Source organism: Pipistrellus hanaki, assembly GCF_964339955.1.
Source record: "Pipistrellus hanaki genome assembly, chromosome: 1".
Classification (NCBI taxonomy): domain Eukaryota; kingdom Metazoa; phylum Chordata; class Mammalia; order Chiroptera; family Vespertilionidae; genus Pipistrellus; species Pipistrellus hanaki.
Window position 1 is genome coordinate 110338347 of NC_140503.1, and position 21549 is coordinate 110359895.

General features: G+C 38.0%; 1 protein-coding gene across 2 annotated transcripts in view; it reads left to right on the plus strand.

The window, feature by feature from the left end:
• Window positions 1–21549, plus strand: part of MDGA2 (MAM domain containing glycosylphosphatidylinositol anchor 2) — an 865112-nt gene that overhangs the window by 831852 nt on the left and 11711 nt on the right. For both annotated transcript variants that reach the window (XM_084885031.1, XM_084885032.1), the window contains exon 15: window positions 10590–10720. In XM_084885031.1, the coding sequence (XP_084741157.1) occupies window positions 10590–10720 (131 nt within the window). The remainder of the gene's footprint in view (window positions 1–10589; window positions 10721–21549) is intronic.

A 21549-nucleotide genomic window follows, 5' to 3' on the forward strand; every position in this document is an offset into this window, starting at 1 on the left:
ATTATTATAGACTAGAGGTCCAGTGCATAAAATTCGTGCACAGGGGAGTGTGTATCTCAGCCCAGCCTGCACCCTCTCCAATCTGGTACCTCGAGGTATGTCTGACTGCCTGATTATGCCCAATCCCAAAAGGAAGTCAGACATCCCTCTCACAATCTGGGACTCCAGGACTCCAGCACTGCTGGCTCACAAACGCTTGCCTTCCTGCCTGCCTGACTGCCCCTAACCACTTCTGCCTGCTGTTCTGATCACTCCCTAACCACTCCCCTGCCAGCCTGATCGATGCCTAACTGCTCCCCTGCTGGCCCAATTGCCCTTGACTGCTCTCCCCTGCTGGTCTGGTCATCCCTAACTTCCCTCACCTGCTGGCCTGATCAAACCTAACCGTCCTCTCCTGCAGGCCTGGTCACCCCCAACTGCCTGCCCCTGCTGGCCTGATCACCCCTAACTTTTCTCTCTTATCAGCCTGGTTGCCCCTAATTGCCATTCCCTGCAGGCCTGGTTTTCCCAACTGTCCTCCCCTGAATGCCTTTTCCCTCCCAACTGCCCTCCATTCCAGGCCTGGTCCTTCCCAACTGCCCTCCCCTGCTGGCCTGATCACCCACAATTGCCCTCCCCTGCTGGCCATATTGTTGCAGCCATCTTGTGTCCACATGGGGGCAGCCATCTTTGAGCATATGGAGATGGCTATCTTGTGTGTTGGAGTGATGGTCAATTTGCATATTACCTCTTTATTATATAGTATAAAATAGTTTCTGAATTACTGTACCGATAATCACTTTAATCAGCAAGCATAATAGAATTCATGTTAATTTGTAGTTGTCCCCGTAGCCCCATATCATTTAATACTGAAAATATATAATCAGGTACTATATTCATAAATTACTTGGATTATATTCCCTTTCCATACTCCTTCCTTCCTTTATTTTTTTCTTCCACCTTTCCTTTTTAAAAATATTTTTCTTTCTTTTTCTCTTGCTCTTTCTTTTTCTCCAGTGTGATTATTAAATTCATGTGAAATATTATTTGTTTCAGTTTGGGTATTTTCTTTCCTTTCTTATTGATTTCATGTTATTTTTTAATATATGGAACATTGGTGAACTTTTCAAACTCAAAACTACATGGGAGACATACTCAGAGAAGTGGTGCTCCCTCCCATCTTCCTTTAAAGCCAGCTTGATCTCTCACTTATCTGTCCTTTGTTTCTCTCTCTCTCTTTTTGTAATTGATTTTTATTTGCATTGGTAAATAAAAGTATACAGGGTTCATGTATACAATTCTATGATACTTCATCTGTATATTGTATTGTGTATTTACCCCCAAGTCATCCCCTTTTATTATCATTTATTTTCCCTCTCTTTTCTTCTTCTTCTCCCTATACCCCTTTACAGTTGGTAACCACCATACTGTTGCCTGTTTCCATAAATCTTCTTTTTTTTCCTTAATTCCTTAACCCTTCTTAACCAATTCATAATCCCCTCCCCTCTGACATCTGTCAGTCTGTTCTCTGTATCCATGATTCTCCACTTTGTTTGACAGTTTATTTTGTTCATTAGATCTCATATATAAGTGAAATCAAATGTACTTGTCTTTCTCCCTGTTTTATTTCACTTAATATAATACTCTCCAAGTCCATCCATGCTGTTAGAAAGATATCTGTCTTCTTTTTCACAGCTGAGTAGTATTCCATTGTGTAAATGTACCACTGCTTTTTATCCATTTATCTACTGATGGAAACTTGGGCTACGTCTAAATCATGACCATCTATATGTATAATAATAAAAGCATAATATGCTAATTAGACTGGATAGCCAAATGACCTTCCAGACATCATTCTGAACATCCTTCTAAACAAAGCTGCAGCAGCAGTGACTGAGGCAGAGGTAGTTAGGGGTGATCAGGCAGGCAGGAAGCCAAGCAATTAGGGGTGATCAGGCAGTTAGGCAGAGTGGTTGGGGGTGATCAGGCAGGCAGGTGAGTGGTTAGGATCAGTTGGACATCTCCTGAGGGGTCCCAAATTCCTAGAGGGTGCAGTCTGGGCTGAGGGGATTCCTCCCCACCCTGTGTATGAATTTTGTACACAGAGCCTCTAGTATCTTACCTAATAAAAGAGAAACATGCAAATTAACCATCACTCTGCTATGCCCACAGCAAATCAGAGTGAGTATGCAAATTAACCAAACAAAGATGGAGGTTAATTTGCATATGCAGGTGCAGAGCAGTGTGAAGCCTGCTATGAGAGGAAGGGTGGATGTGGGGGGAAGTACTGGAGTGGTGATCCAGACAGAAGTGAGGACTTGCTGGCTCTGGGTGACCCAGGAGCAGGGACTTACCAGCTCTTGGGCAGCTGGGAGTAACGCCAGGGGAAGGAAGGCCTATTCTTGCACATATATCGTGCAATGGGCCTGTAGTTACATAAAAGCCTAAGCAATCATTCAACCATTCAACTGGTTGCTATGACTCTCCATGACCACCAGGGGGCAGACACTCAACTCACGAGCTGCCCCCTATTGGTCAGTGAGCTCCCACAACAGGAGTGTAGCTCAGCATACTACGGGTGCTAGATGCCAGGCTCACAGCTGGCAGGTGCAGCCTTTGTGACATGAGCCTCTCCCTCAGACACTCCCACTGTGCACCCCTTCTCCATCTGGACTAGGACTTGGATTGGCTGCCTTGGGACTGACTGGGTGAAAGCTTGTGGCCACTTCTTAGTCATGGGTGTGCCAGTATCACCCTAGGATGGGTGCATGAAGACCACAGTGGAGCGACAGAGAGCCTACTGAGTGTCAGCGGCAGCTGGTGCAGCAGGGCTGGGATAAGCAGGAGCAGCATAGTGCCTGGCCTGGGCTCAGCCTATTCCCTGGATGCCTGCCATTTCATGATCTACCATATCCCTCAGGGCATGTTGGATTGCCAGTTTTGTCCTGATCCCTGCAAGCCATGCCAAAATACCCCACCAGTGCATGAATCCATACACCGGGCCTCTGGTTGTAAATAATACTGTAATGAACTTGGGGTGCACATATTCTTTCGAATTAGTGTTTGGGGTGTCTTTAGATATAACTGGGTCCTAAGGCAGTTCTGTTTTTAATTTTTTGAGATAATTTCATACTGCTTTCAACAGTAGCTGAACCAAATAGTGCACAAGAGTTCCCTTTTCTCCACATCCTCACCAACACTTAATTGTTGATTTAATGATAGCTATTTTGACAAAAGTGAGATGATACCTTGTTAAGGCTTTAATTTGCATTTCTCTGATAGATTAGTGAAGTTGAACATCATTTCATGTGTCTATTGGCCATCTGTATCTCCACTTTGGTGAAGTGTCTGTTCATGTCCTTTGCTCAATTCTTAATTGGGTTGATTTTTTTTTTTTTTTTTTTTTTGGTATTGAGTTTTAGAAGTCCCTTATAAATTTTCAATAGTAAGTCCTTATCAGGTATGTTGGTGAATATGTTCTCCCGTTCAAGGGGTTGTCTTTTCATTTTGTTGATGGTTTCCTTTGCTGAAAAAGAAGGTTTTAGTTTGATGTAGGCCCATTTTTTTATTTTTATTTTGTTTCCCTTGCTCCAGGAAATAAATTTTTAAAAAATTGCTATAAGAAATATCTGAGATTTTACTGCTTATGTTTCCTATGTTTTCTTCTAGAATTTTTATGGTTTTGAGTCTGACATTTAAGTTTTTAATGCATTTTGAGTTTATTCTTATGTATGGTGTAAGAAGGTGTTCTTTTCATTTTTTCTACATATCTATCCAATTTTTCCAGCACCAATTATTATCCCATTGTATGATTTTACCTTATTTGTAAAATATTAATTGACTAAAAAATTGTGAGTTTATTTCTGGGCTTTCTCCTTTTATCCATTATTCTATATGTTTGTTTTTATGCCAGTACCATGCTGTTTTGATTACTGTGGCCTTGTAGTATAGTTTGACAGCAGCTTACTCCAACTTTGTTCTTCTTTCTCTAGACTGCTGTGGCTATACAGGGTCTTTCATGATTTCATATAAATTTTTGTTTTCATTCTGAGAAATACACCATTGGTATATTGATAGGAATTGTGTTGAACCTATTGATTTCTGAGTAGTATGGACATTTTGATTATGTTAATTCATCATATCTATGAACATAGTATAATGCTTTCACTTATTTATATCTCCTTCAATTTCTTTCTTCAGTGTCTTAAATTCGCCGAAAGCAGGTCTTTCATATCCTTGCTTAAATTGATTCTTAGGTTAATGTTGCTTTTTAAAACAATTGAGAATGGGATTGTTTTCTTTTCTGATAGTTCGTTATTCATGCATAAAAATGCAACTGAATCCTAGCTGGTTTGGCTCAGTGGATAGAGCATTGGTCTGTGGATTGAATGGTCTTGGATTTGATTCCAGTCAAGGGTGCATGCTTAGGTTGCAGGCTTAATCCCCAGTAGAGGGCATGCAGGAGGCAGCCAATCAATGATTCTCTTTTATCATTGATGTTTTTGCCTTTCTCTCCCTCTCCATTTCTCTCTGAATTCAATAAAAATATATCTATACTAATAGAAGCCTCTGTGGCATCTCATCCTTGTGTTATCACTAGATGGCTGCCTCCATGTCATCACAAGATGGCCACCACAAGATGGCTGGCAGGGGATGGCATTTGTGGGCGATCAGGTCAACAGGTGAGGGAAGTTGGGGTTAAACAGGCCAGTAGAGAGGGAAGTTTGGGGCAACTGAGCCTGTAGGGGAGGGCAGTTTTGGGGTAGCAGTCCGACAGGGGAGGGCAATTGTAGGCGATCTGACAGGCATGTAAAGGCAGTTGGGGGTAATCAGGCTGGCAGGCAAAAGCAGTTAGGAGCCAACAGTCCCAGATTGTGAGAGGGATTTAGGACTACTGGTTATAGGATCTGGCCTAAGCTGACATTTGGACATCCCCCTAGAGGTCCCAGATTGGAGAGGATGCAGACTGGGCTGAAGGACACCGCCTCTAGTTAAAAAAATAAAATAAAAATGCAGCTGATTTTGGATATTTACTGCTACTTTACTGAATTCACTTACCAGTTCCAGTGTTTTATTTGATGGAATACCTGCCTTTTAAAATAAAATCTGAACACAATTGAATATGGTTAATTTAATTTATTTAAAAACTAATTCAACATCTGGGGTAATTCAGACCTGACTTCTTTAGACCTAGGACAAATATTTTATATAGCATATATTTAATAAATATAAGTGGAAATAATTAAACTTTGAGTTACATTGCTTATATAAAAATAAAATGTTAATTTAAAAATGTATACATGCTCACAGGAAAAGCATAGTTTTCAGGAAAAAACATATTCAATATTGATATAATAATCTAATATTATGGGTATAATGATAAATTATATGTTAATATGTTTCATTGAAACTTTTATTAAAACATGTATTTATTTTTAAAGTATATTCTGGAATACATAATACATATTATATTTTTAGTTTAATTACAACTAATGGGTCTAAACATTATTATTTTATTAATACTAACAAAAATTTCCATGTGTTGATTTGATGACAGTATTTTTTTTGTCACTTCAATCAAAACAACAGTTCATTCTACCTAAGAGAAATAAAACTTCCATAAAATAGTAATTCACTGATATCAATTTACATTAGCACCTCGCATTTGTTAAAGTAGCTATTGGTGATTTTTATATGGAACAACTTGTATTACATTAATAGTTTAGAGAGGTCATCTTTCATTCATTAAATGCAAGCTATTATAGGACTTATACTAGGTAGAGAAGATAAGGCATTATGTTTAAGAAATAACCCCAAAAAGAAAAGAAAAAAAAAGATAACTAATATGTCCCTTCTGGAAAGCAGTAAAGTGCTAAGGAGAAATCTGTAGAGAATATCACAGTCTAAACCAGTCAGTTTCCATTTATCCAACCTAGACTGTAAGAGACAGAGGCCATAGAATAGAGGAATTCTCCTTTTTAATGCATAGGCTATTTCTCCAAATAATTTCTGAAAAGAATATGCTAACACATTGATGGCACATATGTTCAATAAAAAAGTATTACTTTATTTAGAGTTTAACACATTTTTTTTATTTATTTGAGTTTGATTTTATTGTAATTCCTCCCTGTTATGGATTAATTTCCAAAAATAGAATGCAATTACATTATCCAGAAATAAGTTCTACAGTGGCTTTTCCTTTTGGCACATGGTTGCCTTTTTAATGCACAAGGCACCAGCACCAACAAGCAAGAAAAATTGAGCCACACTTAGTTCCTAAAAAGGGGAAGAGAGATGGTGTCAGAAATCTGTTCCCTGCCACAATGACTCACCCACACAGTGGGAAAATACCAGGAATTTCAACTCTTAAAGGGCCAAAAGGCATAAATGCTTTTCTACTACTCTCAGATTTTTGAATAGAAGTAATAGTGAAACCTTAGTTAACTTGCCCTACAGCTTTAGATCTTAGAGGAGAGCTAACAAAATCTAACTTATTTTGTGTATAAAAAAGAAGTTCCAAGAGTAATTTTTTAAAAATGCCACAGGACTACTTAGCATTACTTTACAAATAAAGCAAAAGAAAATGAGAGTGAGAGTAAAAGAGAGAGAATGTAAGGGTCTAATGTAATTCCACAGTTCAGCTCATATCAACGTGGCTCAGTTGGTTGGAGTGTTGTCCCATACACCAAAAGGTCATGGGTTCAATTCCCAGTCATGGCACATATGTATAGGTTGCAGTTTCAGTCCCCAGTTGGGGTGAAAAGCAGAGTCAATAGATCAACATTTCTCTCTTATCTCTCTCTTTCTTTCCTCTCCTCTCTCTAAATTCAGTGAATATATCCTTGGATGAGGATTTAAAAAAATCCACATGCAAAACAAGGTTAATATGCCCATAGTAAAGGAAGCAAACATGTTGAAAAAGGCATACTGAACTGATGTCACCCCAATAAATTTAATTTTATAAAGGAAAAGAAAAAGGCATACTAACTGTTCAGGTGAAAGGAAAATTTGTATAGAACATGCTTTATATTTTCAATAAAATACACATGAATGTTAACTTTATGAAACAATAAAAGATAAGAATAATATAAAAATAGACTGAAGAGAAGAAAAAACTGGACAAATGACTAAAATAAAGGGGAGCTTGATGAAATCAGAAAAAAGACAACATCATAAATAATATAATAACCAAATAAATTAGAGACAAAAGAATAGAATCCACACTGTGGAAAATAAAATCAGTACTATGGAAGATAAGCCAAAAATTATTTTTTACATTAAAGGGAAAAAATGATAGAAAATAATAGATTCTGAGGCAAAAAGTGAACATGTAACATAGAAAGACAAAACAAAAAGTACAGTGGAGACTTATTTATGAACTTGAGGCCCCAGAGCATGAATTCATGCACGGCTAGAGTCCCTAGCCCTGGCTAGCAATCGGGGGAGGAACAGAGTGCATGAGGTTGGCCACTGGCCCCAAGGAGGGATCCTGCCCTTGACCCTCCCAGGAAAGGGGCCACGTCCACCACCACATATCCCCAGTTCCTTATTCCAGACCGGTACCCAAAGGCTCCAGAGGGGTCAGGAGAGGAGGCAATGGTTGCTGGGCCAGGAGCAGAAGGAACGGAGATCAGAAGCCAATGTTAACATTGGTGCCCCACCACTGTGTGGTTCCTTGTCTCCCCTCTCCTTCCCTTGCTGCTGTGCCACCACCACAGTGAGTGAGAGGTGGGCCAATTGGGGCCTGCTGGCCAAGGGGAAGGACCACAAATGGTTGGCCAGCCACAGCAGGTTGGCTGTGGGAGCGCACTGACCACCATGGGGCACCTCCTACATTGAGTGTCTACCTTCTGGTGGTCAGTGCACATCAGAGTCACTGGTCAACCTGTCATTCCAATCATTCTGGTCATTCGGTTGTAACAGTTGCTTAGGTTTATATATATATAGACTAGAGGCGTGATGCACAAAATTCATGCCAGGGGCTCAGCCCTTTCAGCCTAGGCAGCTTGCCTTGGCACTCGCAGTCTCAGCTTTGTCCGGAAGGTTGTCCAGAAGGACATCTGGTCTATTTAGCATATTATACTTTTATTTTTATAGATATGCATGCATTATTCCCAAATAGAATACTAGCAACTTGAATCAACTATGATAAGAGAGTGGCAGTTCATTACCTAATAAAATGTATTTCTGTAATAGTCATCATTCAATATTAAGAAATGTATTAATATAATATATTGCATCAATAGAGAGAAATGTCATTTAATATCTTGATAGCTAATATTAAGACATCATGAAGATTATGAATGAGCAATAATTATTACATACTTTAACTCAGTTTAATTCTTATAAGACACTTGTGTTGATTATGATTATCACCATCACTTACCTGAAAAGAAAACTGAGATGAAAGATTAAGTGACTAAGTGAAGGTCACCTAGTTAGTAAGTGGCAGCTATGATGTGAAGAATGCACTTTTTGTTGTCGTTTCAAAAATGGGTAATCATATTTCTGTATATGTGTATAATATGAATGTGTGATATTCTGTAAGAACAATTATACAAAAGTGCATTAAAATCTAAAAGATAAACTATTGTATACCATATAACTGTAAAATACACACATTTAAAAATAACTGAAGGAATACACATAAAAATATTAAGGAGGCTACCTCTAAATTATCAATTTAATGGTGACTTTTATATTATATGTTCTGCTTTTCACTATTTATATGCAATATTTATATGAACAAATACATATACTAAGGAAGATGTCTATAAACATATAAGTAGTAATACAAAAGTTATCAAAATTAGGGCCTCTGAAGCCACACAGTAGTAACTTTTTCCAGACAGGTTCTACTGTCTTAAACAACCACGAAAATGGGGGAAATCTACTAAGTACCTGTTTTCAAAAAACATTTTCTTAGAAAAGAAGCAGGGTACGACTGAGATGTACAAAATAATGGGAATGAGGAGATCTCTACAGGAGTCCAGTTCTCTGCCTGAGAACAGTTCCCTGTGCCTGGCACAGGGACCTGAAATTTGAGCAGAATGTGGAGACTCCATTGTGTCCAGGAGGCAGAGATCAAAGTGCTCGGCAGCTGAAGTAGTTAGAATCAGTGAGTCTGATTAACAGAAAGAAGGGAGATTTGCAGAGTTGACTCAAGAAGTTTATATGGGGTTCCCCATGAGTCTTTGCCAGAAGTCTAGTCTGTTCTTGTATTAAGTTAGGAAAAGGCCAATGCTTACAGCATAGCAGCTTATGGAGTTGACAACAGGACAGAGATGGGGAGGTCAAGGAGTCCTTACGAAGAGCATTAGGGAATATTGAAGCTTAAGCCATATTAAAGAGACCTCATAAATATCCCTGGCAAATGAAGGAAATCAGAAGGCTCTTTCATAGTAGTTAGAAGGATGCCCTGGAGTAATGCTCTTTAATGGAGGTAATAGTAAGAACATCATAGGAATGTTGAGAGGATTAATTTTTTACCTCAAGTATTCAACACATATATCATAATCATTACTGTTATTACTATGAGCAGGACATGACACTGTTGTTTTTTTTTAATATATTTTATTGATATTTCACAGAGAGGAGGAAGGGAGAGAGATAGAGAGCTAGAAACATCAATGAGAGAGAAACAATCATCGACCAGCTGCCTCTTGCACACTCCCCGCCGGGGATGTGCCCGCAACCAATGTACATGCCCTTGATTGGAATCAAACCTGGAACCCTTAATTCCGCAGACCGACGCTCTACCACTGAGCCAAACCAGCTTCGGCAGGACATGACACTGTTAAAAGAAGTATATCAAATCATGAGGCAAAGCTATTTTTTTTTTTTATTTCAAATATCTTTTAGAAGAAAAATGGGACTTGGATAAAGTAAACTTAAAAAGAGTTGCTAACTGGTAATATTAGACAGGATTACAGTCAGACTTCAGGTAAGTTAGTCAAGTCAGTACATGACTACATTGCTATTCTATTCCTATTGCTATTGAAACACATACGTTACCCCAAACTCTGTGGCTGAAAAGAACACAAATTTGTTATCTTACAGTTCCAGAGGACAGAAATCTAAAATGAGTCTGATGGGCTAAAATCAGAGTGTTCACAGGGCTGGTTCCTTCTAAAGGCTGCAGGAAGGATGGGTTTCCTTGCCCTCTCTAACTTCTAGACGCTGCTGTGCTCAGCTGTGGATCCTTCTCCATCTTCAGATGAAGCTGCAGAGCACCTTCTCCTCCTTTCACGTGACCTTCTCCTTTGCATCACATCTCCTTCTGCCTCCATCCTACAAGATATATGTGATTACTCTTAGGACCCACCAGATGGTCTAAAATAATCTTCCCATCCAAGATCCTTGACTTAATCACACCTGCAAAACCTGCAATGTCAGATAAAGTAACATTCACAGGTCCTAGGGATTTGGGTACTGTCATCTTTGGAGGCCTGACACACATGCCTATAGGAGCGAGATTGGAAATGAGAGTGGAAGAGAGGAGGAGACACTAGGATGTTCCGCAAAATTTTATTTTTAAAGCATTTGATCAAGAAGAAACACATTTGGAGCAAAAACAAATATATAAAATAAAATGTCATTGTTATTTTTAGGTGTTTTGAATGTTTATCTACGTTTGAAAGGGCAGACAACAATGGAGAATCCACTATGGTCTTCAAGTGGGAATAAAGGACAACGATGGAATGAGGCTCATGTCAATATATATCCAATTACTTCGTTTCAGGTGAGAAAACAGTCATTTCTGCAGATAGATTGCTTGTGGCACATAAACATAGGGTTAAAGCATTAGAATATTGATATTCAGAAATTATTTGATATTATTACCCCCAAAATCAGATGATTAAGGTTTTCTTTAGTTGTAAAAGCTGTTTTATAAAGAGGAAATGCCCTTTTCCTTTATTGATTAACATCTGTGAAGGAGTATGTTTGAATAATAGTCTATCAAACAATTTGCCTGGAGTAAATGTAATCTATTTCTAAAAAAATTCCACTTGTGTATTTTGTTCCCTGAAGATAAATAAAATAGGCTCTTATAATAATGAAAGCTGTATAATCAATTCTCAATTAAGCTATCTGTATCTTATATGATGCAATTGTATATACTTTAGCAAAATGTATCTCTATAAAGTATTGTCATTTCAGTTATTTATCACAAAGTCAGAGAAATTTAATGTTATTTTTATTTGTTTTTATATAGAAAATAAATAAGGCTTAGATTAAATTGAGAGTTAGCTGCAAATATATAATGAAATTTTAATGACTATAGCAATGGTCATGATAGCTAGAAACAATATTTCAGGAAACCGTTTCAGTGAAGAAAATATTGTAATTTCAATAATATTATATAACTATATATGTATATTATATATACTCAGATTAAGTTTTTTACTATTGGTGATTCTTTGATGCATTCCATGGCATATACAGTAAGGATATGACAAATCTGACAGCTCCAATTACGCTTTTTTGTGTGTGGAATGTTCTTTTCTTGTCATATAATCTATAAAACACGAATGGCTTTTATTTGGAAATTGCACATCTAAATCAAACCAGGATGATAAAAATGCATCCAGTTGTTCACATTGATAAAGAATAATGAGTAAGACTAGCTGAATATCTACAAACACATAATAGCTATTGAAATCATAGACCCTGGGAATAATTTTGTTTCTATGGAAGAGAATACAACTGTGAAAATTGAATCTCTGGCAATATGTCATTAAACCAAATTAAACTGGGGAAACAGAACACCAAAGTATTATTGATAATAAAAGAAACCTTAATATTAAAACATGCATACCTCTATTGGAATCAAAGATCCTTCTTTCTAAAAGTTCATTCTTCTAGTCATATTTTTGCTTCCCACATGACTGCCTTCCCAACACAAAATTATTAAATAAAAAAATATATATATATTTATATAAAGTAATTTATTTAATAGAATAGTTATATTATTGTGTGTGTGTTTTTCCAGGATAATTTCTTATTGCCATAGAAATTAATATAATAAATTTTATTGAGCACCATCAGGACAATCATTTATCATTGAAAACATTTCAATAGATTACTCCACTACTGTGTGCCAAGAACATTGCTAGGCATGAAGATTTAAAATTATTGTTTACCTCAGAATCATAGAAATAAAAATGCATCTAAACACGTATATCACATGATGTATAATTGAAGTAACAGAAACATGCAAAAGCTTCCAAGAGCACACCTCACCAAAAAGATGATAAGGAAGAGTCAAAAAAAGCTGACAGTATGAACTGGAGAGACAGATTGCAAAGCAGAGAAAGGGCTAGCATTAAGATTGCAGCAGATTTCAGAGTGAACAAAGACATCAAGGTCATATGCCAGAGAAACAGAGATGTGTTTTTTTGGAACTTGGTCTCCAAAAATGAATCAAAGACTAATGTGATAAGAGGTTAAGGAATCTAAGGAGCTTGGGCAATGGGGAAGCATTGAATGATTTTACTTAGGGCATGACATGCTATATCACTCATATTGTTAGATAGAAGATTGATTCAAGGAGGTAAAAGTAAGCTGGCAAACCAGGTAGAACACACAAAAAAAAGATGCTGAAGGGAACAACTAGGGAAGTGGTTTAAAGAAAAGTGGATAACATTAAGATTATATATAAGTATAAAAAAATAGCAGAACATTTTTAGGTTGGAAATTTGGGGAGTAGCCATGACTAAGAACTTTCTAACAAGGGGGTTTTGGGAAATGCTTGTATTACACATTACCTTAAATAATAAAAAGAGGAAAAAAAACACACTTCAGAGAAACATGGCTACGTCTACCTTGGATATATACATAAAGAGAGAAGTAATATGCAAATTAGCTAGGATGCCATAACAGTTACAACTAGCTCAGGAGGAGACTGAGTGTGCAGATGGGCCTGGAGCAGAGACACAACACACTGGAAGGCCTGCCCTGACTGGGAGACAGCGCGCCAGCAGTTGTGCCTCTGCTATGGAGGAAACACCTTTTCTTACAGCTCATTGGCTAAGCTCTCTGTATACCACTCACAGTGCTCTTGGTAACTTAGGTAATAAGAATCCAAGAAGGTGATCTAAGGTTTTTCCACCTCACTCCTGGAGAAAAAAAACAAAAACAAAAAAACGAAGGTCTGCTGCTTGAGGGGCTAAGAAATGTCACATCCTGCTCTAGGTGGTTTGGCTCAGTGGATAGAGCCTCAGCCTGCTTACCGCAGGGTCTGTGTTCGATTGTGATCAAGGGCATGTACCTAAATTGCAGTCTCCTCCCTGGCCGGGGCCCAGGTCAGGGCTCATGCAGGAGGCATGAGTGTTCTTCTCACTTTGATATTTCTGTCTTTCCTTTTCTCTTCCACACTCTAAAAATCAATGAAAACATTTTCTAAGGAGAGGATAAAAAAATAATAAAGAAGAAAATATCATATCCTATGAAGAGACATCTTGATAATGATAAAGTTGTCATATTTTCATGGTAAAAGGACTGGAGTCTGTGTTGATGAAAACACGTTGGTGGCTGCTGTGTCCTGCAGTGGCAGCAGCTGGGAGATGCTAGAGGTGCCCCCTTCCTCTGATCAGCTGGTCGCCTCCTACAGAGGAGCTAAGCCATCAGTAAGACATCCCCTGAGGGCTCCCAGACTGTGAGAAGGGGCAGGCTGGGGTGAGGAACTCTTCCCCGAATATACAAATTTTATGCACTGGGCCTCTAGTGTTAGTATAAAATAACCATGGAAAATCCTTTTAAGTATGTGCAGGAGGTTGCTGGACATGTTTATCTGAAGCACTGGGAACATACATGTTTGTGAGGTTCCAGGTTGTATGTGCTACCTGAAGCTCTGGGAGTGGTTGATAGTCCCTAGGAAAAGTGGACCTATGAGAACAGTGATTAAAGGATGGAAGTATGCCAAACACTAACCAATCATTAACATGAACTATGGAAGAGGAGTTTGATCCTATAGTATTTTTTAAGAGTTGAAAGAAAGGAGATCCAAAAAAGTTTGGTACCCACAGAGTTTAAGACAATAGTATCCAAATAAGCAAGTTGAGTTCAATGGACTGGTCATTAGAGAGAGTGTCCACTCAAGAAATTTGCATAAATGGCAAAGAAATTAGGGAAGACTACTATCTAAATTAAATTATTCATTATTCAGAATTAATAGAATGGCCTATAGGCAGATATTAAATTATTATATGATTTGCAAAAATAATTATTTTATTCTATCATTTTTCCCATTAAAAATAGTTTGGCTTGTCTTGTTGGTAATGGTCACTCTAACAGGTGTGAGGTGGTATCTCATAGTTTTGATTTGCATTTACTTAATTGCCAGTGAGGTTGAATATTTTCATATGTCTAGTGCCAGCTCCAAGTTTGAGATTGCAATATTATAGAAAGAAATTGCTTTTCTTTGTGAGTTGACCAATGTTAGTTCACTGCATCCTGTTCCCAGAATTATTGATTAAAAGGGAGGTTTTAAGATGTGAGTTAGCATATATGTATATTATTTGGTTAATCTCTTCCTGCCCACCCTACCCACCCATACTTCTCTCTGAGATTCCTCAGTCTGTTCCATGTTCCCATCCCTCTGGTTTTATTTTATTCAGCAGCTTATTTTGTTTACTCAATTCCACCTGAAGGTGAGATTAGGTGATATTTGTTTTTCTCTGACTGGCTCATTTTGCTTATCATAATGCTGACAATAATGGTGAAGGCCTAGAGTGGGTGGGAACCAGGTAGAGGGGGGTAATGGGGAGAAAAAACGGAAGACATCTCTAATACTCTCAACAATAAAGATTTTTTTAAAAGACCAAGAAACTATGCCAACTTTGTGGCCACAATTAAATAAATAAACAAACAAACAAACAAATAAGTAAATGTGAGTTAGTCTTTTGTTACCAGGAAGTATGTGGTCAGTGTAAATTCAGAGCAAAACATTTTGCTATTCACTAAAAATGACAAGTTTTTCACAGCTTCTGAAATTTACATATTAAATTCATAAAAAGAGATTTACAAGAATGTTCAAAGCAGATGTTCAAGAATCTTCAAATGAGTAAAGCTTTATTCACCATGAGTCAGACCTTGGAGAACTTTACCTAATTAGCTTTTCTCATTCCAAGTGAGAAATCTCACTGGGTTTGCAGAGTTGGTGCCCAAAGTAGTTATTATTTCTGGTGCTTTTTGTTCCATATTTTCATCTGGATCTACAAAAAAAAAAAAAAATTATTTTGCCTAAAGGACTTCATTTAACATATATTGTAGTGTGGATTTGCTAACCATGAATTCTTTTCACCTGTTTACTTTTGACAATGTCTGTAGCACCTTTATTTTTTGAAAGACATTTCCTCTGAGTATAGTGTTCTGGTTTTTTTCTTTAGAAACTTCAAGGATGCCATTCTGCAGCCTTTGTTTGCATTGTTTCCAACAATACGTTTGCTGACACTCTGTGCAATCTTCTATAAATAGTGATTTTCCTTGAGTTGTTTTTTAAGATTTTCTTCTGATCACTAGTTTTGAACAATTGTCTATGATGTGCTTTTGCTTAGTTTTATTCATTTTTCATGTGGTTGGGCTCATTGAACTTCTTGGATCTGTAGATTTATAGTTCTGATAAAATGTAAGGATTTTCTGGCTAAAGTTTTTTAAAATGTTTTGCTCCTCCTGCTCTTCTTTGAAGACTCTAATTACACATATAAAAGGCCCCTTAAAGATGTCACACAGCTCATAAGGCTCTTAAATTCTGAGATTTTTTTTTTTCTCTTTATGTTCCATTTTGGATAGTTTTTATTGTCTTCACATTCACTAGTTATTTCTTTTGAAATGTCTAATTTGCCCTTAATACCACTCAATGTATATTTCATCTCAGCCATTGTACTTTTCATCTTTATAAACTCAATTTGAGTCTTAAAAAAATTTCCCATGTCTCTGATTAATGTTTTGAGCACATGAAATCACCCCATATAATAAAGAGGTAATATGCAAATTGACCCTCATGCCCTCACAAGATGACTGCCTACAACCAGGCTGGCAGGGGAGTTAGTGAGGGACCACCAAACAACTGAATAGCAGTTTGCATGGGGTGACCAGGCCAGCAGGAAGGGGGGGGCAGTTGGGGGCAACCAGGGAGGCAGGCAATTAGGAGCTAGAAGTCCAGAATTGTGAGAGGGATGTCCAACTGCAGGTGTATACTTGATCCCCATGATCATCGGCATATTCGGACATCCCCTGAGGGGGTCCTGAATTGAAGAGAGTGCAGGATGGGCTGAGGGGACCCCCCTCCCCATGCACAAATTTCAATCACTGGATCTCTGGTATTATAATAATTGTTCTAATGCTACTGCCTGCTAATGTTAACATCTATGTCAGTTCTCGGTTGGTTTTGATTTATTGCTGTTGTTTTTTCTCCTAATTACAAATCATTATATGTCTGCTCCTTTGCATGCCTGATAGTGTGGTGAGATGTCATACACTGTGCATTTTATCTTGATAGGTACTGGAAACTTTTGTATTTCCATAATTATTCTTTTTTTAAAAAAAAACACATATGTTTTTATTGGTTTTTTAGAGAGAAAGGGTGAGAAGATAGGAACATCCTATCCTGCACACCCTTTAGTGGGGGTTAAGCCAACAACCCAGGCATATATCCTGACCAGGAATCCAAGCAGCAACCTCTTGGTGCAAGGACCAACACTCAATCCACTGAGAACACTGGCCAGGCAGTATTTTTGAGTTTGTTTGGAGATGTAGTTCAGTTCCTTGGAAATAGTTTTATCATTGTTGGCCTTGCTTTTAAGATTTGTTAGGCAGCACAGAGTTTCTCCTTCTGGGTATATATACAAAGAAACTCAAACTCAAAAGAATGTATGCACCCCCATAGCTATTACAGTGTTATTCAAAATAGCCACAATATGGAGGAAGCCCAAGTGCCCATTAATAGGTGAATGGAAAAGAAGATGTGGAACATACATATAATGGAATATTGTTTGACTATTAAAAAAAAAAAAAGGAAATCTTATCATTTGTGACAACATGGATAGACTTAGAAGGTAGTATACTAAAGAAAATAATTCAATCGAGAAAGACAAATACAATATGATTTCACTCATATGTGGAATCTAAAGAACAATATGCATAAACTAACAAAACACACTCGTAGAAATAAAGAAAGATGGGGTGTTGAAGGGATTAAGAATTACATATTAGAAGTTACAGAATAGACATAGGGAGGTAAAATACAGCATAGAAAATATAGTCAATAATGATGTAATAACTATGTATGGTGCCAGGTGGGTACTGGAAATGTCAGGGTAATACTTTGTAAAGTATACACTGAGTGGCCAGATTATTATGATCTCTGAACCCATAATAATCTGTCCTCTCAGTGTATATCCTATATAATAAAAGGCTAATATGCAAATTGTCCCCTAGACCAGGAGTTTGACCAGTAGGCAGGCCAGCCAACCGCCCATATCCCCTCCCCCTGGCCAGGGTGGCCAGACACCATCCATGCATGAATTCATTCACCAGACCTCTAATATATATACTGAGTGGCCAGTTTATTATGCTTTCAGAGATCATAATAATCTGGTCACTCAGTGTATGATTGTCTAACCACTATGACATACAAAATAATATGAGCTTTAAAGTGTAATTGAAAAAAAAAGAAAACAAACAAAAAAGATTTCTTAGGTAAGACCAGAGCAGTGTTTGGTTAAAGGGCTAATTATTTTTCAAAATGAGTGAAGTCTTCTGAGTACTCTAGACAATGCCCCATGGATTATGTAGTTTTCCAAGTGCTGTGTGAGCTGGTACTGCTACCTTAAATGCATCCTTTTGGTTGTTTTCAAGCTTTGGGTATTTTTTCATATTAATGTCTGATCAGTACTTCTCTGAATATGTGAGGGAGCCCCTCTGCAGATCCCTCTTTCTGTGCAACACTTTCTTTGCTGGTACTCCACCTCACTTTTCAGGTGCAGTAGACTTGAGCTCCATCTTCTCAATTCAGATTTTCGACCAGGTTCCACATTTGTTCTAGTGCAGGAGTAAGGCTGTTTGATTTCCATCTCTCAGGAATCACTGTTCTTTGTTACCTGATGTCTGTGTCCTGAGCATCATCATTTCATAAATCCTGTTCAGATATTTGGTTGTTTCATGTGGGAGGATACATCTGCCTCCTGGCACTCTATCTTGGCTGGAAGAAAATTAAAAGGTAAAGATTTTGAACCAATGTATTTCTGAGCTATTTAAATTACCAGTGGAAATAAATATATATAAAATCCTTTTTAAATGTCTATGTCTTTCGTTTCCTAATATATTCCTAGGTCCATCGGCTAAGGACTTCTTTTATTTTATAAATCTTGATTGTTGAAGGAAACATGAAGCACAAAGACATCATCCTATTCTTTGTGTTTCTTCTTGTTTTATTTTTGGATTTCTTGCTTTGAGCTTTTATAGACAAAGTATTTTTACTCAAAAATTGTTTATAACTTATCAAGCTTTTTTTTAAAAATGCTTGTTTTAATATGTAATGTCTATCAGGAAAGCATGGTAACAATTGTATAGAATATATCACCATATAAATTAAGTTTTGAGAAGTTTTAAAATTACGCAAATGCTTTGTGGCATACTAAGATGTCTTTAATTCAAGTGGAAAGGATATCTCTTACCTCTTAGAATTCTAAATGACATATGGGTGACTTTGAACCTCTGATTCACTAACACTTATTTTATTTTCTTGGAATTGCATGCCTTTAAATTAGTTTGGTCCATAAACCCTACAAAAAAAAAAATAACCACTTACAAAGTCCTTTGAGTGTGTCCAATTAGTTGCTTATCTGAAAAATTTTCTGTAGTCCATTTCAGGGCAAACAGATGTTTTGTCATAGTGAAATTTCTTCTGTGTCTCTTTTTCTAGAATTAATTTAGCATGACCAAAGTGTGTAATGAAAATATATTTTGCTGGATTGGGAATAATTAGGGCAAATTTTCCAATAAAAGTAAAATTAATATAGTGTCAGTCTTAGAATTTTACATACACTAAGGAAAATATTTAACCACTAGAGGCCCATTGCATGAAGAGATTTGTCAATAGGCCCTCCTTACCTTGGCTTCCAGCACCGATTTTTCTCTGGTACATGGAACCCAGGCCTTCACTCCAGCAAGAGTCTGCCTTCTTGTTCTTTGCTGAAGACTCCAAAGTCTACAGTCTTGTCTTTCCTGCAGCACTCCACTCCTATAGATCCTTCACCCCCCACTCTCCCTCTCATAGCACGCATCCTGCCCCATTGGCCATTCCATGCCTGGAGCAGCTGGGCAGCCATCATCTTTGGTCTTCTAATTTGTATACTCAATCTAATTAGCTGTGGGCATAACAGAGGTATGATAAATTTACATGTTTGTCTATTATTAGGTAAGACTAGGGGCTTGGTGCATGAAAATCGTACATTGGGTGGGTGGATTCCTCAGTCCAGCCTGCCCCCTTTCACATACTGGGAGCCCTTAGGGGATGTCATACTGATGGCTTAGGCCCACCCTCTGTTGGGAGCAGGCCTAAGCTGCAGTCTGGCCTCTCTATGTGGGAGGTGACCAGCCTAATCAGGGGAAGGTGCCAGCCCCATCACCACACTGCTGCAGCCACTGTCAGTCACCACAACCACCAAGGTGTTTTCATCAACACAGACTCCAGTCCCTTCACCATGAAAAAATGACAACTTTTTTTAGGCATTTTCAAGATGTCTCTTTCATAGGATATGATATTTCTTTCTTTATTATTTATTTATCCTCTCCTGAGAATATGTTTCCACTGATTTTTAGAGAATGTGAAGAGAAAGGGAAAGACAGAGAAAAACATCAAAGTGAGAAGAACACTTTGATTGGTTGCCTCCTGCATGAGCCCTGACTTGGGCCCCAGCCTGGGGGGGGAGCCTGCAACTTAGGCGTATGCCCTTGATCAGAATTAAACACAGACCCTGCGGTCCGCAGGCCGAGGCATTATCCACTGAGTCAAACTGGCTAGGGCAGGATATGATATTTCTTAGCCCTCTAGCAGCAGACCTTCGTTTTCCCCCCAGGAGTGTGGTGGGAAAACCATAGATCACCTTTTTAGATTCTCATTACCCACGTTACTAAGAATATTACCAGTGGCGTAATGAGCGGTCAAAAAAGGTGTTTCCTCTATAGTTCACACCAATTGCAGGCTGGGCCCTGCCCAGGCCTAAAGCCTTAGGGCCTGGGCAGGGGCCCCCAGCTCCTCCTGATTGCCAGCTCTGCTCCAGCCCAGGCCTAAAGCCTCTGTTCAAAGCTTTAGACTTGGGTAGGGGCCCCTTCGGCTCCAATCAGAGGCTCAGCCCTGCCCAGGAGCCCCTGGCTCAGGCCCTTCCCAGGCTGCTCAGGGCCCAGGCCAGGCCTACCTCAGAGTAACCTGGGTGCCAAGGATGTTCCCAGAACCCAGGCCACTGGGAGCCTATGTATGCAAATTAACCGCTACCTTTGTTGGGTTAATTTGCATCTCATTCTGGTTGGCTGTGGTCATAGCGAAGGTATGGTCAATTTACATGTTTGTCTATTATTAGGTAAGATTATTTTAGTACCTCATTTCATTATATATTCTAAATCTTTTCTAGAGATACTGTGAGACATAAAATGCTGTCTTTTCATTTTCTTAGTTATAAGTGAAAGTAATTCTGGAGATCTTCTATTCTTATATCCGAATGTCAAGATTTGGAAATAGGTTTGAGACCATTTGTCTTATACCACATTGATAATTAACATTAAGGAGATTTTAAAAACAGCACTCTTATTATATCATGCTGACTTTATATTTATCTAACTAAAGATAATATTAATCTGGAAAATATTGTCCTCCTAAGTAGACATCACAAACTCATGTAGATACATATCTGGCATTCTACGCCAAATTTCATGGCAACAATATAAACAGACCCAACTACTGAAAACATTTTCCCATTCCAGTTCACAGTGCCATCTATTTCTTTGTCTTTGCCAACAATTAAACTCTCATGATACTATTTCAGATTAGAAGCTTTGAGAACTAACTGACATTTATGTAGCGAGTTGGACTGGCAGGATCTTCGGACGTAGGCACTTTGGTATCCGTAGAGCTTCCCCAGGAAGGGAGCTGAGGCTACCCACTTGATTTACAATGCTGCTTCTCTTCAAATCTCCTTTGTAATGACTGAGGCTAGTTTGATTACTTGTTGACACAGATAAAGACAGAAAGATAAAAGTATTAATGTTAATTTACATTTAATTAATAATGCATTCTGTCAGTTTTCAAACTGCATTTTTAGACTTTGTATTTGCTTTAGCAACATTGACCAGAAGACATGTCTCTCTCCTCAGGAAGAAATAATCTTGTGAACATTCGCAGAAGGCACCATTACTGCTGAAGTCAGTGTATCAAAGGTGCATTGTATTATTTAACCCCCCTCTAATTTCACTCATTAGTGATGCATGTAGCTCTTCTTTCTTTTACTGAGAAATTATATTTGAATACAAGCTTTAACAGCATCATCTATATCTGTCTCTGTATTGACATCT